This window comes from Symphodus melops (genome assembly GCF_947650265.1).
Source record: "Symphodus melops genome assembly, chromosome: 4".
In the NCBI taxonomy this organism is placed as follows: domain Eukaryota; kingdom Metazoa; phylum Chordata; class Actinopteri; order Labriformes; family Labridae; genus Symphodus; species Symphodus melops.
The window spans coordinates 24,518,082-24,539,127 of NC_136694.1; the positions used below are offsets into that span (position 1 = coordinate 24,518,082).

Sequence of the window (21,046 nt, forward strand, 5' to 3'; positions counted from 1 at the left end):
ACAATGGACATCTTCATGGAGCACAGCTCTCAAAGGCTTGAATATTATGTGTTCCAACCTAAACAAAGACACCTGTTTTATTGCATGGGCCAAAACTGCCAAAGAGTTTTGGATTGTCTAAGAAAACCACTGAAACTCAAAGCTCGAACAAAAGGCTGTTTGTTCACTGCTTTTTCTTTTATTGATCATAATTTGTGAGTTTTATCCAAACAAAACCGCATGGATAATGTGAGAGGAGGTTGAAACCAACACAAGGATGACAAGGACATTAGGAGGTGAAGAGGAGCACCAGAATCATTGCAATGCACGTTCTTTAATGTGCATATGATCTGAATGCAGAAATGATCTCCCTCTGATTTCCCTGTGTGACACAACTAACACATTTGAATCACCTGGCATCTGTTTGTGATCTTGGCTTTATTTTCCACTCAAGAACTTTTAATACATTATGTGGAAGAGTATTGCAGTGCTGAATTACTGCACAACATGGCACATATCCCCATAGTCTACAGAAGCTGGCAGTGTATTAGCACTTTTCCCTGCTGGCTGAGGAAAATGTGTATGTAGATGCATCAGTGCTGCCATGCGTCCTGCTGGCTGACAGCAGAGAAACTGATCCACTGGCCTGTTTGCAACCTTTAATTGCAATTATACCACAGTGAAAACAATCAATACATGCCTCCACGCCCCAACTCACCCTCTGTGTGTAGCCCTCCTCCCAAGCTCACTTTCACTCTCATGTTTCCTTTTTCACTTTTCTTTCTGTCGCTCTCTCCATATGTGCCGATGAGGTGCCTTATAGAGTGTGGGGGTGATGTGGTCTAGAGGGGGAAGGGACAAGGCAGTGTAGCAGCAAGATAACTTACGTGCTAGAGGAGAAAGATGATCTGCTGTGGCTACGAGTACCCGATTGATCCTGTGGAGGACTGTTCATCCATCTCCGTCCTCCTGCGGCTGCTGCTGCTTCTTCTTTCACCTCTATCTGCTTTGCCGGTTCCCTTGCCGCTGTACCCCCTCTGCCCTGGTCTCAGCTGCAGCCGTGCTGGCGGGTTCACTATAGACTCCATCACTGCTGCAGCCTTGCTGCTGGGTCCTGGCCCCTTAGTTACAGCAGTGATGGGGTCTACTGGAGTGGAAAAGAAGTCGGCTGCTCCAAGCTTTACTCGCTGTGTGATAAAGGGAAGAGGAAGGTGATTAAAAACTGGAACACCATGATGCTTCATCGTCATCACACAGTGTGCGATAGTAGTTGGGCTATTAGAGGGCCTTTGGGAGCAGATATTCACACTTTAACTAGAAATGCTCATTAATATTCCCAACTGGATGGCCTTAATATTGGTCACAGCTCATGCGAAATTACTGCAACATTGCCAGTTCACTTTAAACCAGTGACTTTGTTCATGTCTTATCCCTCTTTCTACATATGTATAGTCTGCACCTTCAATTTTAAGCTTTCTATCGAAACCTAACTTGTCAAAAAACCAAGCACTTAGCAAAGCAATGACACATAAATGGTTTTTATATTGACTTTAATTGTTCATATTTTTGCCCACCGGAAAAACAAACAAACAAAAAAACAAACACCTTCACCCAATCTACTCGATTTCAACAGATGAAAATATTTAGCAAGTGCTATAGTCACTGAAAAGCAGAACGTATCATAATATTAGCTTAACACAATAATCTAATTGAAAAGAAGGCACATACAGAGAGCTTGTGCAGCTGTTATGTAAAGCATGTCTTTATAGCACCGCACATTTAGACTTGTCACGAGTTGTCATCAAAATTATTCCCTGAGGAAAAAAGGGAAAATAGCTGTATGTCAATTAGCACAGTGAAACAGAGACAGCGTCAAACAGTCGGAGTACTTCAGCTGTGATGACAGCAACTTGTTAATTTGAAGTAAAATGTGTTGCAGCATGAATTGTTCAATTATTTCACATTATTAATGATCTTTTCTACCATATGATAAACCCTGGAGGGTAACAGAAGAGTCAGATGTGACGCAGTGAAGAAATCGTGTGAGAAAAATTAAGCTGTTGGATGTCTGAAGAAGACGAGATGAAAAGTGAATTGAACAACAGATAGAAAACCCTTGATTTATAAACCTTTTGTGTATTCTGTCAATCACCTCGTACGCTCTGACAATTGGAAATACAGACTCAGAGCTCCACTGGTCTGTGAAAAAACACTTTCATGCGTGACTTTTAAAGAAGTTAGAGGGGAGTAAATTAACTTTGAGCTCAGTAATTTTGAAATGAAGTTAGAATGGTGTACGTATACGGCCTCCAGCTATGAAAGTGGTGAACTTCAATGCTGCAAGGCTGCACTGTCACATTTGTTAAACTGCATTTTCATGTTGGTGCAGGATGCAAAAGATTTCTTACATCGGTCTTTTTGACTGGTACACTCAGATATTTCATTTGATTTCACAAAAAAAAAAAATTCTTAGGAGAGGAAGGGGGCTTTACTCAGCTTATGCCTCTGTATTTCACTCTGCACTACAGAGCTAACAGTATGAGTTAAAGCTATTGATTGGGCCCCATGTGGCCAGCCAGCTGCTTGGTAAATCATAAGAAAGGAAATCACAGGATGTCTATATCAAGAACATTCAACAGCAGTCATGTCTTTTTGAAATTGCCAGTGCAAAAAACAAATTTAAAAAAGATGATTTTTATTGAAAAAGGTTCTTCACATGTGAACTTTTATTTCACAAAATTAAAATTCTAAAATCCTAATGATTTTAGCTCAAGTCATTATGAACTTGCTCACAGTTCACATGCCTACCTATAAGAACTCTTCATGGTCAGTTGTTAAAAGTAATTGCAGGCGATTTAATTTTCAATTATCTCTTCAATGAAAACTAATCCCTTTCATGTCATATTATGGAATGGGTGCCCGTTTTTGCTAAGCCCATATCTCATACATGCACTGGCACAATACAGTTGAAGAAGAGGCAAATACTGTGCAGCAGACCACCAAAGAAATAAGAGACCAATACAAAGGGTAGGTGTGGGGTGCTAGAATGAGAGTCTGCATGTGAATATTTAATTAGTTGTGAATGAAAAGAAGTCATTGGGATTAAATCCTCCTTACGGCTAATTAAAATTTTCTTTTGCACTTCTTATGAGACTGGAAGAATGAGGTGGAGCTACCGTCTTGTCCCATAATGAGGCTTCAGCTGTGGACAATAGCCAATCACTCAAAACTCTACTGAAGGAATGAGCTCTTTTAAGCTGCATGTTTTGCCCACAAAGATATCAAGAAGTAGCATGATCATTAGCCTACTTATGAAAAACTTATGATGTCAATTTAGTTGTGCTGTTCCAGACGTCAGTGGTAACAGTGGATCTCCTGCAGGCCAAAATAGAAGTACATTTAGTGGTTTTGCTTGGTGTGTAATTATTGTAAAGGTCTGACGTAACAAATATCTCAAAACACTAACCTTGGATTAAGCCCCAGGCTGTAAATGCACAACGTTAGTGAGTGGCGATTCTTAAACTTTCGTTCCAGGGACAGATCCTCAGTGAGGCTTGATGCTGTATTGAGCCAGAGACGCAGATGAATAACCCATGTTCAGACACATTCAACCACTCTAAAAGGGAAAGAAATAGCAATGGTAAGGTGACACTACCTCTCACCCACACATCACACTGTTCCATCTGCACCAACCAGACACCAAAGGCCATTTGGCTTTAATGGCTAGACCTTTAAGCATAGCTTCAAATTCTACTAAAGACTCAGATTGCAAAAAAGGCCATGTCAAACATCAGAGGAAGGACAGCCAACTGAAGAATTGAGTCCTCAAATGTATCTGACAGTCCTTATATTTCCACTGCTTTCAGGTAGAGTACTGACTGAAATAAAAGGGAGACCTTGAGTTTAAAAGACATAATTATTGATCAGACAATAGCTAATATTACAATTCTTGATGATATTGTCATTGGCTTCGGAAGAGGCTAAAAGCTGATTTGACTTCTTGATAGTTTAACACTATGGTAAGTATAGTATTTTAGTGAGGGATTTACGTCTGTTGTATTGTTGGCTGGAAAGCTTGATTATTAGCATCAGCTGTTGTTGCACAGTAACCAATGAGTTCCGACAGCACACTGTATATTGTCCTCCATTAATAAGCTTTTTCTTTGCACATAAATTACATACAATGTCTTCATTTTCTAAAGCTTGTACTGGTTGGAGCATCACATTATGACATTTCAACAGCTTCTGTGATCCCTTATGAGTGGTCAATCGGATTAAAATGGCCGCTGTGTGAATATAGTGGATTGCTTAAATAAAATACAGTATATAAGTGTAAGGTACATTGCTTAAATGAAGCATGTTAACATTCTGCAGAAGCAACAGCTTTGTAGGGTTTGCTATTATTAGAAGGGACATAAAAGGGGAAGGCTAAGGAGGAAGAGAGTAAAGTCACACATGATTCAGTGCAGCATTACTTGAAAGAGATGGTTTCTTGGTGAACTGCATCCCAAAGAGCTATTGCAATTGTGGGTTTCGAAGCTTTCCGATGATGGATCCCCCTGCTGACAAAAAGGCGCCCTTGTGTGATAATGGTCACTGCCCACTTGGGGAGTACGCTTGTATCTGGGTTGGAATCTTCAGATACTCATTATTAGATCCAACGACCATCTGTCTATGAAAACCTTGTCCATCACCTTCTGAAGATGTCCCTTTCTGGACTAGCGCCAAGGCAACAGTTGCTTGGAGGAAGGTTTCAGGTGTGGGCTGGAAACAGACTCAAATCACCAGGGTCAAGAGCGTCTTGCTCCCTCTGTGTGCTGGTTGTGCCAATGATAAGTAAAGAGACTTGTCAATGGGACCCAAGAGTGTATTCATATTCACTGCCAGCTCCCACTGAGTTGGTTGGCACAGCGAGAAGCCTTAAAAGCCAATCAGCATGGAGGGAGCTGAAAGGAAAGGAGGACACAAGAGACAGAGAGTGGATGAAAGAAAATGAATGAGGAGGGGTTGAATAATCTCTGTGAAAGACTGCTTTCACTAGCAGTGTCAAACATATTAAATATGAAATAAAATCCAACCTCACAAATTGTTCTGTTGACAAACCGTTGTATTGGTCTTACATGAACCAGTTCTGTGTTATGCAATCTAAATGATGTAGCTGCAGTTATTCTATGTTTGGCTATTATATTGCTTATAAATGTGTGTTTATGTCGTGTGTTCAAGGAGCAGCTCACTGATGACTAATAGGTGGCATCTCTGTGGGAAGGTGTGGGCTGGGCCTTTAAAAATGGCCTGTTACTCTGCCCTCTCAAAGATGTAAGAATCTGCCTTTGTTTGTTTTTGTTTTTTTGATCGCCTGCCGTCTCCAATTAATGGAAGTTTTTTTTATTAAACCAGTCTAAACCAGGATGGCTAGTCCAAAGGTTAAGGAGGTTTAGACCTGCTCAGCAATCAGAAATATTTCATTTCAATTTTCATTTTTTTTCTGTTACTACAACTATTTTGTTTACTGAAAAATAGTCTTGTCCATTAGCCCATAAACTGAGTTGAAAGGAATCATAAGTAATCTGGGGTTTAGAAAGATATAAGACAACAGTGATACATGAATTACATTGTTGCTTAATTTTTTGAATTATCACATGGATTCTCTTTGACATATAATGTAAATACAGATTAATTTGCCTACAAAACACAGGTTTAATACTGTTTCCTCTTCGGAAATTTAACTTGAAGTTCATAAAAAAATGTAAGGCTCTTGGTCCTGTTATATATGTTGACCAAGGGCCCTAAATATCACATCTGTACCAACATGTTCCAGTAGAGAAGGAAAGAGCTGCCAGCTAGCTTTAGGGAGTTCACTTTGGCTACCAGCTCTGCATCTGTGCACATACACTCCCCTGGTTCAGTTAACTCTAAAGAAGGACAGAGCTCTGGAGAATACCCTTAACTCAGTACTCTATAAGCTAAATAGCCATGGGCTAATATTTTCAGTTTATGGAGCCAATTAAAATGTGAATTCCTTACATTCTTGGTTTTGAGCCTGTGCCTTTGGAGAGCTTAAACATATGTGCTTGGTTACAGTTGTACCCGTTCACATATTTTAACTGTACGTTATATTGTTACGGGTAAACCATTAAGAGGAAACGTTTTGAAAAAAGCGAACAGAAAGGGGTCTGTCTTGTTCATCTTATCATTTTAGTTTTCACTCTCAAAATCAGCTCATTTTCCAGACATGAATAGCAGTCATCAGCATGAGCCTTTTTTTTAAAAAAAAAACACAGTCCTTGCAAAAGCTCTTGCACCATTGCTGACGTCATTGCTTAAACAGCAGGCATATCAGAAAAATCTATTACTGCAACAAAAAAAGACTGTCATATGGAACAAACAGACATAGCATCTTCAATATGCTCTTGTAGTGCATTTGTAAAGAGGTCTATACACCGTCTTTGTTCTCAGTCCTTCTTACAGCTGCTTCTGCCCCCCCCCTGCCCATATATCTCACATCACTTTTCACTTGCATTAAAAGGCTCAGTGACTACTTCTTTCTTTTAATGTCTATGTTGAAGTACATTAGAGGGACCTGCATTAGTCCTGCTTAAAAAACCCACTTCTTTATACTTTATATTTATTTAAACAAGCCTTTTATGACATCATTTCAACTCCACTACCACTGACTTATTTGGGCTGATTTAAAAAAAAGAAAAAAGAAAAAACAACCTATAACCAGTTTGGCAGTGGTGGCAAGTTCTACTTCTGTACTTAAAGGAATTGCTGCTATTAAATCTGATGTTTTTTTCAACTTCTTAGCTTTCAACATGGCCTTTAAAAAATAAATTTGTTGTTGGAAAATACATTCGCCAGCAGACCTGGACAGCAGGAAACATCAGCAGAGCTGAACCGAAGAGCTCCGTAAGAAAGCTGAACAACTTTGTCAGAGAGTTCTATTCATCAAGGTACTTTGAGGAGAAATACTCTTTCATTTTCTTCAGTATCACCTAAATGGCTCAAAGTATCCTCTTGGTAAGATATTCTTGCCTCACTGTAGCAACAGGTGACCATAATAAAATCTAAATTTGGGTTTACTTCAATCCCAGCATCTGCTTTCAGTATGTTCTTCAGTAATTTAATATCCACTGTAATATCAAACCCGTGTGTCACTGATGCACAATGAATGCCCAGAATTCACATCATCTCACTGAAACAGTGGCATGGCTCATCTTCCCAGCACTGCTGATCAATATGAGATGCCACATTGTCACAGTCAATACTATGGCAAATGGCAATTATGGACGAATTATGAACAATTTCATGGGTGAGCTCCCCTCGCCTCTTGGCAATACGGTGTCTATGATAGATTTGGCACCAGCAGTCTTGCGACACATCTGCCTTATCGCCTGTGTTTGGCTCGCTCATGCACTCTGACATATTTGGATGTTACATTCAGTCAACTACAGAGAATTGGTCAAGGGAGAAAATGGATTTGTTTGGGGATTTGTGTGACACCACAGACAACCTAGTTCATGTGTGCATGCATGTATAAATGTGGGTGAATGTTTATCTGCAGTTCTGCATGTGTGTACACTGCCTGTGAATTGATGCTTGCCTTTATGTTTGTTTGAATTTCTTAAACAAATCACTGCTTTGCAGAGGAAATGTACAGCTCACCGATATACAGTGTGTTTGGTTTCTGGCTACAGTATAAAAATATTGATTTCTACAAATGTGTTTGTCGGCAGCACCGATGACTAAACGTCTGATAAGTTATGAACCTAATACTGCAACATTATTTCTTTGTGAATTTTTAAAAAACGTTGCTTCTTTTCCATCAACTAATGTATATGATTAAGTAACAAACATCCAATCATTTTGAAATCTAACACCAAAGTAATGCATCTTTTGCCTTTCACTTACAATGCCTGGAAGCTGTGAGTTCTTCATAGGGAGCTCTGCCCCTCTTCATTTTGAGTGCAAAAGTAGCCTTTCGGGAGGCCTTTATTAAATTATCTCGTCTGTACACTAATGGGAATATTCCACTTCAAGCAAGTCGAGAGCCTCTCTGGTTGGTATCCTTTTCAAGCTATTAGGGAAAAGTTAACTATAATTCAGACCTTTTTTTTCCATTTTAATTAGATAAAGTGTCATTTCACTGACACAGAGTTTACTGCTCTGAATGTACAAAAAGAAAGCCTGTATGTTGATGGGATGCTGGCTTATTAAAACTTTTCAGTAATGAAAATTACACATTAGAACAATCCCTGAACAATTACACAGTCAGAAGCTTTTTTTTTTTTTCAAACTTTTACCGCCTGTACTGAATAACAATCCTTAAACTATCCATGTCAAGAGCAGGTAAACACATATTTAATAAGTGGTATTTTAGAACATTTGAAAATGTCATCTAACCATCCTTGACTACATATCATTAAATAGAATTAGAAGCCAAAATAAATTAAAACACTGCAGCCTACATGAAATACATACATTGTATTGAGGAGTTGAAGAGAACAGTGCTTATGAACAGAGTTTATGCTACTGAATATGTAGCTCAGTTATGCATTATGTTGCTATGTGTGTGATATGTTGTTTATTTATTTTATTTTTAAAAGGGACAGTGTACACTAATCAACATTCAGAAGAATGTGAATGTAATTAAATTGGCCAAATGAGTAATTTTCAGTCCCTTTTCCCAGCTTATTTCGCGTCACTTGAATATTGTTTTGTGAAAAGTTTTTAAATCGACTTTTGTTTCCTGAGCGAAAGTTTTATTGTTTTGCCCTTCAAGGCCATCATACTTAATGCTCTGAAGACGTTGTGTCGACACCTTAACAATACGTTTGGTACTGACTTTAGCTAGCTTTTTTAAGCAGACAAACCAGGCATAGTAACTCAATTGAACTTACCTTTTTAAAAGGAGTCGACATTTTGTCACAATTTAACTCTTTAAAGTCAAAACAAAAACCCCTAGCTGAAGAAAGTTGGTCTAATAGCCTCCATGTTTCACTAGCTCTGAGGACTGCCAGTCACACTCTGGTGTCACTGTTTTGAGTCACATTATACTGCAATAGGCTCACTAAAATTGTTGGCTGGATACACAAAAACTGGATCTCTGGATAACCCCCACGCTTTCGAGAAGTCTTATCCCAGTTACGTTGGACTTCGTCACCTGGTGTAAAGCACACACAATCCTATCGTTGCTGTCTCTCTTGTTTGGGGCGAATTTCATTGATCCGGGCGAAGCGCGCGACCGCCTCAGAGGTCCCTGAATCCTCAACGCTGAGCATCTCTCCCGTGGTGTATACCTCTTTAGCCCGGGCACTCATTATGTTTTCTCATAGCTCTCTTATTGAAAGATAAACCAGCTTTAATCTATACGAAGCACGAGTAATTATCCCTGCATTGTTGTGTGGAGGCAGCTCGGAGGAGGGGGAATGGATGCGAGCAGAGGCGCACCGAGGCTGCTACACCTGACAGACCCAGCTCCGCTGTGATGCAGCTGTTTACTCTGGCTGACAAAAAAACCCATGGACACACCGAAGACTGCTTTTTAAAACGCTAACCTGCGGGGAAATCAGCTGCTGTTTGTTATTCCGCACTTGCCGGGGATTGCACATGATGAGCATGGAGAGCCACACAGGCAGAGCTCTCTCCGCCTGCCGTGCACAGAGAGAGAATACAACACCGCTTTGATTTTTCCTCTGCTCTGATTCCGCTGCTTTTCCCCGTCGGTGTGATTTGTCCTCTTGTTTTTTCTTCCTCTGAACTGGGATTGTTTCACCCCCCCTCGCAATTTTCTTTCACTCCATTAAAGTGCGTTTTGTTGTGAAGGAGAAAGCCAAAGCGTCAACTCGGTCATTGTGCAGAAGTGTGGAGGAGAGGACAGCGTTGGCATCCCTCCATGCGCGCTCCTCCACGCCGGGCTGTTTATTGTTATGGAACTGTGACCCCCAGCAGAAGTACAACCCATGCTTTCGAAATCTATACTTTCTTCACTGTTTTACATGTAAAGAGACGGTGGCGTCTTCAGGATATATCTTGGTTAAAATGCGCTGTACATCGGGTTGTTTTCCCGGCTGTCAGTGACGCAACATTTCCCACAGACTGCATGAGGAATGTATGCGTAGAAGGGCGTGAACTTGCAGACAGCAACCTCCTTACAATTAAGAAAGCATCTGCTTATAAAGGCAGATTTTCCACCGGATACACACTGCATTCAGCTTAACTCATCTCGGGGACATAATGGATCTGAAAGCGGACTCGGAGGATGTGGACTACAAGCAGCCGGCACCCATTGAAGTTTTCGCCAGCAGGTCCACGCTGCACGGCATATCGCACATGTTCACTTATGAGCGAATGTGCATCAAGCGCAGCCTGTGGATTTTGTTCTTCATGGGCTCCCTGGGTGTGCTGATGATGGTGTGCGTGGACAGGGTGCAGCTCTACTTCCAGTACCCGCATGTCACCAAGCTGGACGAGGTGGCGGCCCCTCAGATGATTTTCCCCTCAGTCACCTTCTGCAACCTCAACTCCTTCCGCTTCAGCCGGGTGACACGCAACGACCTGTACCACGCTGGGGAGCTCCTTGCCTTGCTCAACGGCAGGTGTGTGTTTCCCCACTTGCTTTATACCTTTGCTTTAAAGTACCTGTTGGCCAGAAGCAACATGCCAGGGGGTCTGTATGGGTGACATCTACTGATTTTTGATTTGCACCTAACTTTTAACTGACTTTTTTCTTCTCTGTATTGTTTGGCATAAAACAAACTATTATTCAGCACACACTCTGAGTGATAAGATTTTGCCTCAGGCAGACCCATCTGTGAGGATTGAGTAGTTGTTGATTCTGTCCACCGCACAACACAAGATAACAGTCAGAAGATTGAAACATTTGGCTGAAACAGTAAATTTTTAATGTGGGTACACATTCTGCTGCAGTGATCACGAAAATTAAACAATTAACTTCTCCAATAAAATTAATTAAGAGGCAGTAAATAACTTCATCCCTGAACCAACAGAGGAAAGTCACCGAAAAGGAAAGTAGTGAAAAGTTGTGATGACGCTCTTCTTGTCAGGCCTCGCAGTTAACATGGACACAGATCTTGAAAACTTTGACATCTATGGAATATGATCTTGGTTGTAGTGACCTTGATTTCTGTTTTAATGTTTAAAATGCCTCGGGGGAAATCTTATAGGTCACTTGAAAGTGCAAAGCAGTGTTGTAACACCTGTCCCTCTGCTTGTTGCTGTGAGGCCAAAGGGGACATGTGCAAACAACATGCAAAACCTTTTTATGGCTTTCTGTGTATTTGACCCTGGACTGACCTCCGCCTTAGGTAATGTATATATAAAAAAAATAGGTGGTAGCTGTTTTCTTCAGTTAATTATTTTAAAATGTAGTGACATTACTGATCATGTCAGCAGCGACACTGCACATGAGCCTCGGTGTTTCTGAAACAAGCCTGTGAAATATATCGAACGTCAGTCCTTTGAATTGTGTCGACACAGAGAAGCAGCAGATCTGAGATCATCTGAATCCCCCACCCTCCTCCAGGTAACAGATCATGGAAGAGCTGTTTCTTAGTGGTTAATGTAAAATAATGTTCTGGCCCCATCATTTTTCAGTTCATGTGACGTGAATATCTCTGCATAAGAAGATGAGTCGATTTTTTGAAACTCCCCGTTGGAGAACTTGTCGAGAGACGCTTGTGTGATTCACAGCTGTGGTTTCCTCCCTTTTTACACTTGTTGCTCTCTGCCGTGCTTTGATCATTTTAGACTTTCAGCAGGCGTGACAAGCTCACTGTAAAAACTTTTGACTTTAAAATTTCTTTACTTTCTCTCGGCTGCCAATTTCATTCCGATCACGTTTACCATAGTGGAGAGGATAATCGTCCTTGGCACCGCGATCAACCACACACACAAACACAGGCACAGCTCACTGCAGATCTTCTACATACAGACACATCTAAATAGCATCTTGAACACATTAGTCGCGGGTATTTTTAGCATATTGATCCATACAGCTCAGCGGCCAAAGGCACAGTCAAGGAGTACTTTTACTGTACATGCTAGAATGACATGGATTCAATTCTCTGCTTTCATAATGAATATCATTGCTCTGTGACCTCTACTGTATGTATGCATCCATATCACCGGTGATAACCTTACAGCAATAGACTCCACTATGTGAGGCTGCAGCTCTAACTGCTCTGTATGGTATAGATTTCAAGCAGCGTGCCTACATCCTCCGTGCATCTGGTTCTCTTGTGTTTGTACTCTAATGGCAAACTATTCAAAATATCAAAGTAAGCTTTACCCTCTGTTTGATATCTCCGCACAGCTTCAGAAAGGATTCATGTGAAGAGTGGGAACCACCTCTGAAAAAAAAGGGGGGGTAAAGACTTAGAGGAAACATTGGCTCCAAGTGACTTTGGAACAAGCTGCTTTCAGATGGAGGGAGGGAACTGCAAGCAGAGGCAATTAACTTGTGTCTCGTAAGCTCTGTGATGAACAAGTCTTTATCCCTGTGTAATTAGGGCTGTTTGTTAGGCTACAGAGTTGTCTTGCTGATTAACACTCTCTCATCTCTCTCATTGTTTCTTGCCCCCTCTTGTTCCATTTGGCCTTGAGGGGGAGTTGTCCCCCAACTTTTTGCCAGTTCACAGATTGGTCCAGTGTTATTCGCGAGACCTCTATCTATCTATCTATCTATCTATCTATCTATCTATCTATCTATCTATCTATCTATCTATCTATCTATCTATCTATCTATCTATCTATCTATCTATCTATCTATCTATTTCTTCAAAACGTTTCCCATTTGATTCCATAGGCCAATCTAAAATGGATGGTAGCTCGATAATTGCATTTTTAATATGAGAACAAACAGTGTGAACAACGGCAAACATTGAATGTGTGGTTATTACCTTCAGAGTAATATGAACAGCAAAGTATTTTGGGATTCTCCTTCATTTAGATGTTGGAACAAGTAACGGTAAGCTGGCAGTCCTCCTCCTTCTCGGAATATATGAGATGAAACAAAACAAATAAACCCAAGGAGAGAGCTTTGAAAACAGGAACTGCAATGTCTTCATAATCTAGAGTCATGTCTGACAGAGCAAAATAAATGTTTTCACACGAGCACAAAATTCCTGACATAGTCTGTAAATTGAGCCGTATGTGTGAATGCAAACAGGCAACCCTGTTTTCTAAATTTCTACATGAAGTTGGAGCGAGCAGCAGGAAATATTCAGGAAAGTTCACAGCAAGTTTGACATTTATATGACCTGTCACTTACTTTGAGCCAGTTCATGAAACACAACTGACCGAGGCGGGACGGGTACAGTGTGTATGTTTTTTTTGTTTTTTTTTAAACATCGTGTTTTGCCTCCTGAGAACCCACCCATGTGACAAGGACAATTCCCCCGCTGTTGAGGACATGTGAAGAAGCAACTCAGAGAGATTCACGAGTCGAGCTGTCCTTCAATGTCCCAGAAATGTTCACGAGCGTGTGTGTGAAAACAGTTACAGCTCGAGATGAACACGTTATAAGTGAACATTAATAAAATAATAAGTGCATAATAATAAATGCTTTTTTGTACTATAGTCCACAAAAAATGTCTTTGATAGAAGACAGGGACAGCTTCACAGTCTTACTCAAAGAAATAGAAAATGTACTGTTTGATAAGAACATCGGAGCACTGTGAACAACTTGAATCTGAGCTGTGAGAAGAAAAAAAAAGAAAAGTTTTTTCCTCGTTAATTGGGTGTTTTTTTTTTGTGGTTTTAAATTACACTTTAATTCCGGGAAAAAAAACAAAAAACATTGTAGTACTAAGGCTCTTTATATCAGGCTGAGTTTTCCAAGAAATATTTGAGAGAAAAAGTGTCATGTGGTTCTAAGTGTCGCTGTCTCAGGAGGACGCAGCGGGCAATATCTGCCCTTGCAGAGAGGCTACTCTGTCTTAGAAGCTTTGAAGTTTATAGCTGAACGTCGAGGAACTTCACTTTAACTAACTCCACTCCAGCAGTTCATATACCCCCCCCCCCCCAATCAATTACTTTCTCATTGGATTTTCCAGGTTGAAGTCACACTTAGCAGTGCAGAACATCACAAGGAAATTGCTTAATTTTATTTTTATTATGTCGCAAAGGCAATTACATGATAATTAACAAAACAAAGGTCATTTTCGAAAAAGGTGTTGGTTATGTTGCCGCATCAGTTCACGAGAGCCAGAGATGCGAGTCTTCTGCTTACACAGTTATTAATCTTTCCCATGTTTCCCGAGCTTGCAAACATGCTCTAATTTCACATAAGCGTTTTATAAAGAGCTACAAAATCCGTCTCAGCAAGTTCACAGGTTCTACTCAGGAATTGGTTCGTAAAAAAAAAAAAGAAAGTGCATGGGAGAGGACAGAAGAAGGGCAGATCAAAAAAACAAAGAGCCGTGTCTAAGGCTTCTTTATAGCAGTTCTTTATTTTGTGAGGGGATTATTGCTGAGGAGACATTGGTAGTAAATTTGGCAAAAGGTCAAGTTTGTTCAGGTCAAAAGTAATCCATTCTATTAAGATGATCTGCGTTATTATTATTATTTTTTGGCTCCATAGATTTGTGTGGGTGTGATTGTGTTTTAGTGAAATTGAGATTTGTTCGGGTTGGTTTCACCTCTCTGCGGCTCTTGTCTGCCTCTCTGCGATCTTGTCCAAAGTGGCATAATAACTGTCACAGGTGCACCATAATTAAGATGTGATTATCCAAACTGTGCTGCCAGGAGTCGTTACAGTTATTCATTTTCAAGGACACTGCACAAACAATCCCATCCTCATTAGGAGAGGAGTTCAATTTGCACTAATTGGATAATTACCTGAGATCAGATCAACATGTGTTCATTGTTGTGTCATGCAACATGTGGTTTGAACACCAACTAAATAAAAATGGCGTATGAAGTGCTTTGAAGAGTGTGTTTTTTCTGACGTCCCGACCTCGTGGGAGTGAAGTTGAGTGACCAGTCTCTCCGTCAAAAATCCCTCGACCATATTTACGAGCTTCTTTCCTGGGATGGCAAAGTGATGCAGATGCTTCTTCATCCGTTTTAGTTCCCGCAACCAAATTAAAGTGCTTGTGGCCCATAATCCAATTTAGTCTCCCCCACCCTTATGGAGTGAGTTTGCTATGATTGCTTTAGGGAGCAGTGGCAGGGCAATATTAAAAAATCTTCCCATATTATTGTGATTGTATGCGCCTCAGCTAAAGCCTCCTGACTCTGGGATCCGGGCACGGCGTCTTAAGTGCTCTCCTGGCAGCTTTGTGTTGCTTATAAGACAGAGGCTCACGATACAATTCAATTAAATTCAGACTTTACCACAACAGGCTGTATCTTCTTATTACAATAAGGCACGGCGATGTTGTGAAGTAGTCCCAGTGTGGCCTCTAGATTTGAGCTGTGCTTTTTGTCAAAGATGCAGCTGCTTCCATCTGTGCCTGAACCGTGGTGTGACCAATGCTTTCTAAACCTCATTCCCTAGACATGAGATACCAAGACTCCATGACTGCACATAATTCATAAGCAAAGAGATACCTTTTTAAGTGTCTGCATGAGACGCACCAGGCTTGCAACAAACTCTTATGTGAACTCATCAACTGTCCGTGCTCAGGTCTACTGCTTCGAAAGTAGCAGTAGACCTGTAGACCTTTTGTAGACGAAAGATCAAGATGACAATTTTGGTGACGAGTGATGGATTGATCAGTATGTGCAGAAGTTTAGGATTCTGAGGAAAGAAAAAAAAAAGATGGAACCCATCCGGTGAATTTTTATTCAAAATCTGACCACATAGATTTTGACTACAGTACGTGTAGGGATGTAACGATTCACTAAACTCATGTTATGGTACGACTTCTGATACGGGGTTCATCATACGATTCTCTCGCAGTGTATCTTACAACATGAGACTGTTGTCAAATTATGACAAGAAGAGATTCCTTTAGGGCCTGAAAACCCGCTTGTCCATGTGATTTGCCTTTTTAATGTGTCTTGTTTTTTTTCGCTACAATGGGAGGTGATTGGAGCTTGGTGTCAGTTAAATGCTGAATCATGTTGGTTGTGCTATTTGTGTCTTCTAATAATATTTGCACATAGTTTTTGTCTTTGTTTGTTTGTTATCTTCTCACCTCCTTTTATTTTCTGTCCTGGGGAAGCCAAAATGCTTCCACACGGAGGAGCGTCCTCAATTTGAAAATCTCGCTCTGCAGCTGCTGACACTCGACCTTATAATTGTGATTCATTTTTCGGAGCAGCGATGTCAGTCTTGACACCTTTGAATCGATTTATCATGATTTCACCATTAATCTTTCCATCTCTAATTTTGACCCAAACCTAAATTAGCTGACCAGCTCATGTTGACCTCTTGTGAGAAGAGAAAAAAAAGCACCATTGGTCCAGAAGCGGAGTTCAGCTCGTGCTTCGAGTGTGAAGTTTTCAAGTGCTTCAGATGACGGCTTTTCTTTGTTTGTTTTGTTTCCCATGAATTATTAATGTCTGTCAGGACTTTAAGGCAATTTCAACCAAAATCTTCAAAAGTTTATCTGGAGAAAATTACAAACTCTGCCTTTAAGCATTACGCCTACATAACCTTCATTTTCCTTCATCAGAAAAAGCCAGAGCCAAAAGGCAAGGTAGCAACTAATAATACACAACCTCTCCTGGGATTATCATCTTGTTAATTTATGAGCAAAGGGTCATGAGCACTGTCCTGTAATCATCAGCCTGTTGTGCCATGGTGGTATCAACTACTCATGCATCTTCTTTATTAAAAATATAAATAAAGAGAAGACAGCTGTGGCCCAAAAGACCAGAACGAAGATGCACTACAAGTTACAGTGATGATATGAAGTAACTCCCTGACTCAGTAGGTGTCAGACGTTCAAGTTTTACCTTTTGAAAAAGGCGTTGAGAAAACTGATTTAGAAAGAGGAGCGATAGAGAAGGGGAAGAGAGTTTTGGACGTCACAGAAGAAATTGCTTTTATATTCCATCTTGCAAGATTCAGTGAAGTTAATCTTCCCTGATGAGTCCGTCTAAAGAATGCCATTTTAGTGTCAGGATGCCTGGAAGATATGTGTGTTATAAACTATCAGCCCAGTATTGTCTTAGGTAACTACTAGCTTTCATCATCTTTTACCATCAGGACGTGCAGCTTGTCTCCTCAGTGATGTCGGTAAAAACAAACACTGGAAGCACGACATGACTCTCTGAAAACTGTCGGACTTTTCAGAACCGTTCATTATGTGTTGCCTCCAAAATAAATGGAAAACACAAAACGTTTCAGGAGGGCTATTCGTCACATGGCAGGTAAATGTTTGAACAATAATAGTAATATCAACAGACACTGATCTGCAAACACAGACAGAAAAGCCAACCACCATGTTTACCTGATTACTTAAAGTTCAACAGAACACAAAAGTTGGGAAGGCTTGTAATCACAGGCAGACGGTTGGTTTGACTTTTCTCCATTGACTGCCAGTGTGTCTGCAGTCATCAACAATCGCTAACATTTGTAAATTATCCCGCAGCCTGTTGTAGTTTGTGAACTTATCAACGCAGACTCTGTGAAACATCGTTGTGTTTTATCTAAACACTGAAGATACATCGCTCGCATCACTAAAAGTGCGCTCGCCTTTTCACTTACAACACACACCACAGGAGCAGCCAGTGTTACACTCAATGTTAGCTGTTAAACACAGTCAAAGCTAAATCGAGTAGAACAACAATTTGTTTTTTTTTTGTAAATAATAGCTCATTTATTATTCTCTGATGTTTTTGTTGTTGTGATGTTATGGTAGCAGGTTTGGCCTGCATGGGCACTCATACCGGCGAGCAATTTCTTAATTTTCCTGACCTGATAGACCTTGATTAAGTCTGTGAACTGATCCAACAAAACGTCTGCTACCTTGGCTGGTGGGTCAAAAAGTAAAATAGATAATTTATTGATCCTGAGGGGTCCCGAGTATGCGTTCATACATCCATCCATCCTTGCGTGTGTGAATGCTAACAGCCGTATCGTTCATGCTGACTTCAACTCAATGTTTCCGAAATGTAACCCCCAACTACAATTTCCACATGACGTTTCTGAAAAATGAACTGGGGGGGGGGGGGCAGGAGGGGCGATGATATTCATATTCCCATTCATTGTCAGTGAACGACATCATAGCTTCGTACTTATTTGTGCCCGCAAATCTGTTCTTCTCCGCTCTTTAGTTCATACTGTAGATACAGCAACCACAGGGTCCTTTTAACGCCATGCATTTACAATATGCTACATTCAGTGTTACTGATCGTCCCAGTCTTCACAGCTCAACCACCTCCATCTTTAACCCCACTTTCACAATACAGTGTGATGGATTCCCCCTCATCAGCGTTATGAGTTCAGTAGAGAGAAACAGTCATTTCGAATCACAGCGTACGCCGCCTCACATGGTGAATATTTTATTTCATTCTGTTTGTATACCAGGTAAACAACAGTGGGGCTGCAGCGGAACATATTACATTTCTTGTCATTTGGTCGGGACACAAGTTGAAAACACACTGCCAGTTGAATATTAAGGCTGCGCTCACAAAAGAAATAATATTTCTTCTTCTTTTTTTTAAAATTCATGCAGCTACTTACATTATTCCTAACGTCAAGGGACAAAATCTTAATCATGTGCACAGACAAAGCCTGACCTTGTGGAATTAAAAAAAATCCATTTAGATTTACCACCAATAATGGTTTGAAATGGTTCTCATGTCCATGAGAAATAACAGGGCTGTCAGCATCCACAAAGTCATCCACAGATTTATTGTCAGGAGAAGGGTATGCCTTTGTCTCTGTCTGTCTCTCGGGTGTTTTCAGTTCTAATTCTGGTGACTACAGCTTTGGAAATGAGTTATTCATGTTTGCACATTTAAATTGAGCCGCTCCAAATTATTAGAGTAACACAATACACAGAAGTTATTATACGATGGCTGCTGCTCTCTCACATTACACACAAATTCAATTCTTCTCGCCTCTCCTTTTGACTCGTTCGCTCGTTTGGAAGACATAGTCAGAGTGACAACCTTGTCTTTCGATTAATTCCAAACCAAATTCAAAAACCATCTTGCTTGTTCTTTCTGTGTGTCCAAACAAATCATTCTCATAAGTGTCTGTCAGTAGTGCTTAATCTTAGCACTCCATAATTTGGAAGCTTGTTCCGCTGATGGCCCATCGCTCAGCAGGGGTCATCAGTGGGCCGTCTTTTTCTCCGAGCGAGGCCGTGCTGGTTAATTGAGGTTAATTTGTATCTGTGAATGGCTGTGAGCAGGTGCTGGAGGTCGATGGTGGTTGTCGGGCAGAGGCGTTTCATAAATGACGTTCCCAGGATTTGGTTTCTGAGAGTTGTAAATGAGTGTCCGCTCGGTGTGCTGCTACATGCAAATGACTCGCACGCCGTAATGTTTTTGTGTCTCACGCTCCTCTACATGATACTGCTCATTTTCCACTTGAAATAAATTGCAGCAGATGCTTTGTGAAGTGTTTGGCTTGGTTTTCAAACACTAAACAGTGTGCGTAGTGTTTCCCAGAGTTTGCAGGACTTTGAACCTGAATCACTGCATTAGAACTACATTGTTTTGCTTACATTAAAACGCGCCGCCAAAAACACTTCATCCAATTTATTTGGCAGAACAATTAACATGATTGTGTGGAGAGACATAGTCGCATTCGTCAGATAATAAGCATTTTGTCCTACTCTGCATCACCCATGGTCGTACCTGGGTAGCTTGGGAGCCAGTTTGCATCCAACACATGAATACGGTTGTTAGACCTGGCTGACTGCAGTTGTTTCCACAGTCGGCCTCAGCATTAGTACCTGTAGTTCATTTGGAGGGCGAATATGCTCTTAAGGCTGGATCATTATTAATGTTTTACAAGTTAATCCCTATTGTCCTGCCAAAAAAAGCTTGTCTGCATGCCAGACTCTGTTGAATGCACATTTTAAAATGAGACCGAGGTACAGCTGAAGCTCTATGGATTAATGAAAACCCTTCAAGTCATTCTATTCTTTTAATCTTAATGGTTTGATTGTTTATTTCTAAAACGAGTCATGAATAACAGAAGGATGAGAATGATATTCATGAACCCCTTTGTTGCTAATTATATTAAAGTGCACCACTTTAAAGGAAAGTAATTGCACGAATAATACACGCCCATATATACTTAATTGCACTAAGTGCTGGTTTGTTTTATCCCTAAATAAATTCTTTTTTTTTTGTTGAGAAAATGCCTCTCCATGTCTAGTGTAACTAAGTCCAGAATTTATTTATTGTAATTTTTTTTTCAGATACGAGATCCGAGACCCACACATGGTGGAGGAAAATGTCATGCAGATCCTGAAGGAGAGAGCCGACTTTGACAGCTACAAGCCCCGCCCCTTCAACATGCGCGAATTCTACGACCGAACGGGCCACGACATCAAGGACATGCTGCTGTCCTGCTACTACCGAGGCATGGAGTGCAGTGCTGAAGACTTCAAAGTGGTGAGTCAGGCGTGTTAATAGTTAAACGTCCTCTGCAGAGCCAGCTGAGGCTCTGCCAAGAAGAGGGTCAGCAGAGCATATTTGTATTACAAGGTCAGGCCTGATATAGTTTATTATTACATCTATATGATGTGACGGCTGTTGGGAAATCATCGCTGAAGTTTGCTTTTGAGAACGGAAATGTTGGGTTATGAATGGACAGATTTTTTATTGTCACTTCAAGCTGAGGCGCTCCCCTCAGGATGACACTGAGAACTGCGTACACATTCGCTGACTCCCCGGATAAGGGGCCGCAGAGTGTACATCTATAATGTTTCCACAACGCGCCGCATGCTGTATGGTCGTTTTGCAGTCTCAGAAAGTTTGAGCAATGCTCTCATAAAAGATTGATACTTGTACATTTACTGAACTCTGGGTCAGTGCCATAACACTCGCTTTATGAGTAGGAAGTCAAAAAGTGTGTCCATCCGGGACATTTTCTTGGTGTGTTTGTTTTTCTCATCAATTGGATGGGTACAGA

General features: G+C 40.8%; 1 protein-coding gene across 1 annotated transcript in view; it reads left to right on the top strand.

The window, feature by feature from the left end:
• The first annotated feature begins 9,200 nt into the window (after positions 1–9,200).
• Positions 9,201–21,046, top strand: part of asic1b (acid-sensing (proton-gated) ion channel 1b) — a 161,277-nt gene continuing 149,431 nt past the window's right edge. The window contains exons 1-2 of the mRNA XM_079341160.1: positions 9,201–10,577; positions 20,331–20,526. Of these exons, the coding sequence (XP_079197286.1) occupies positions 10,216–10,577; positions 20,331–20,526 (558 nt within the window). The 5' untranslated portion in view covers positions 9,201–10,215. The remainder of the gene's footprint in view (positions 10,578–20,330; positions 20,527–21,046) is intronic.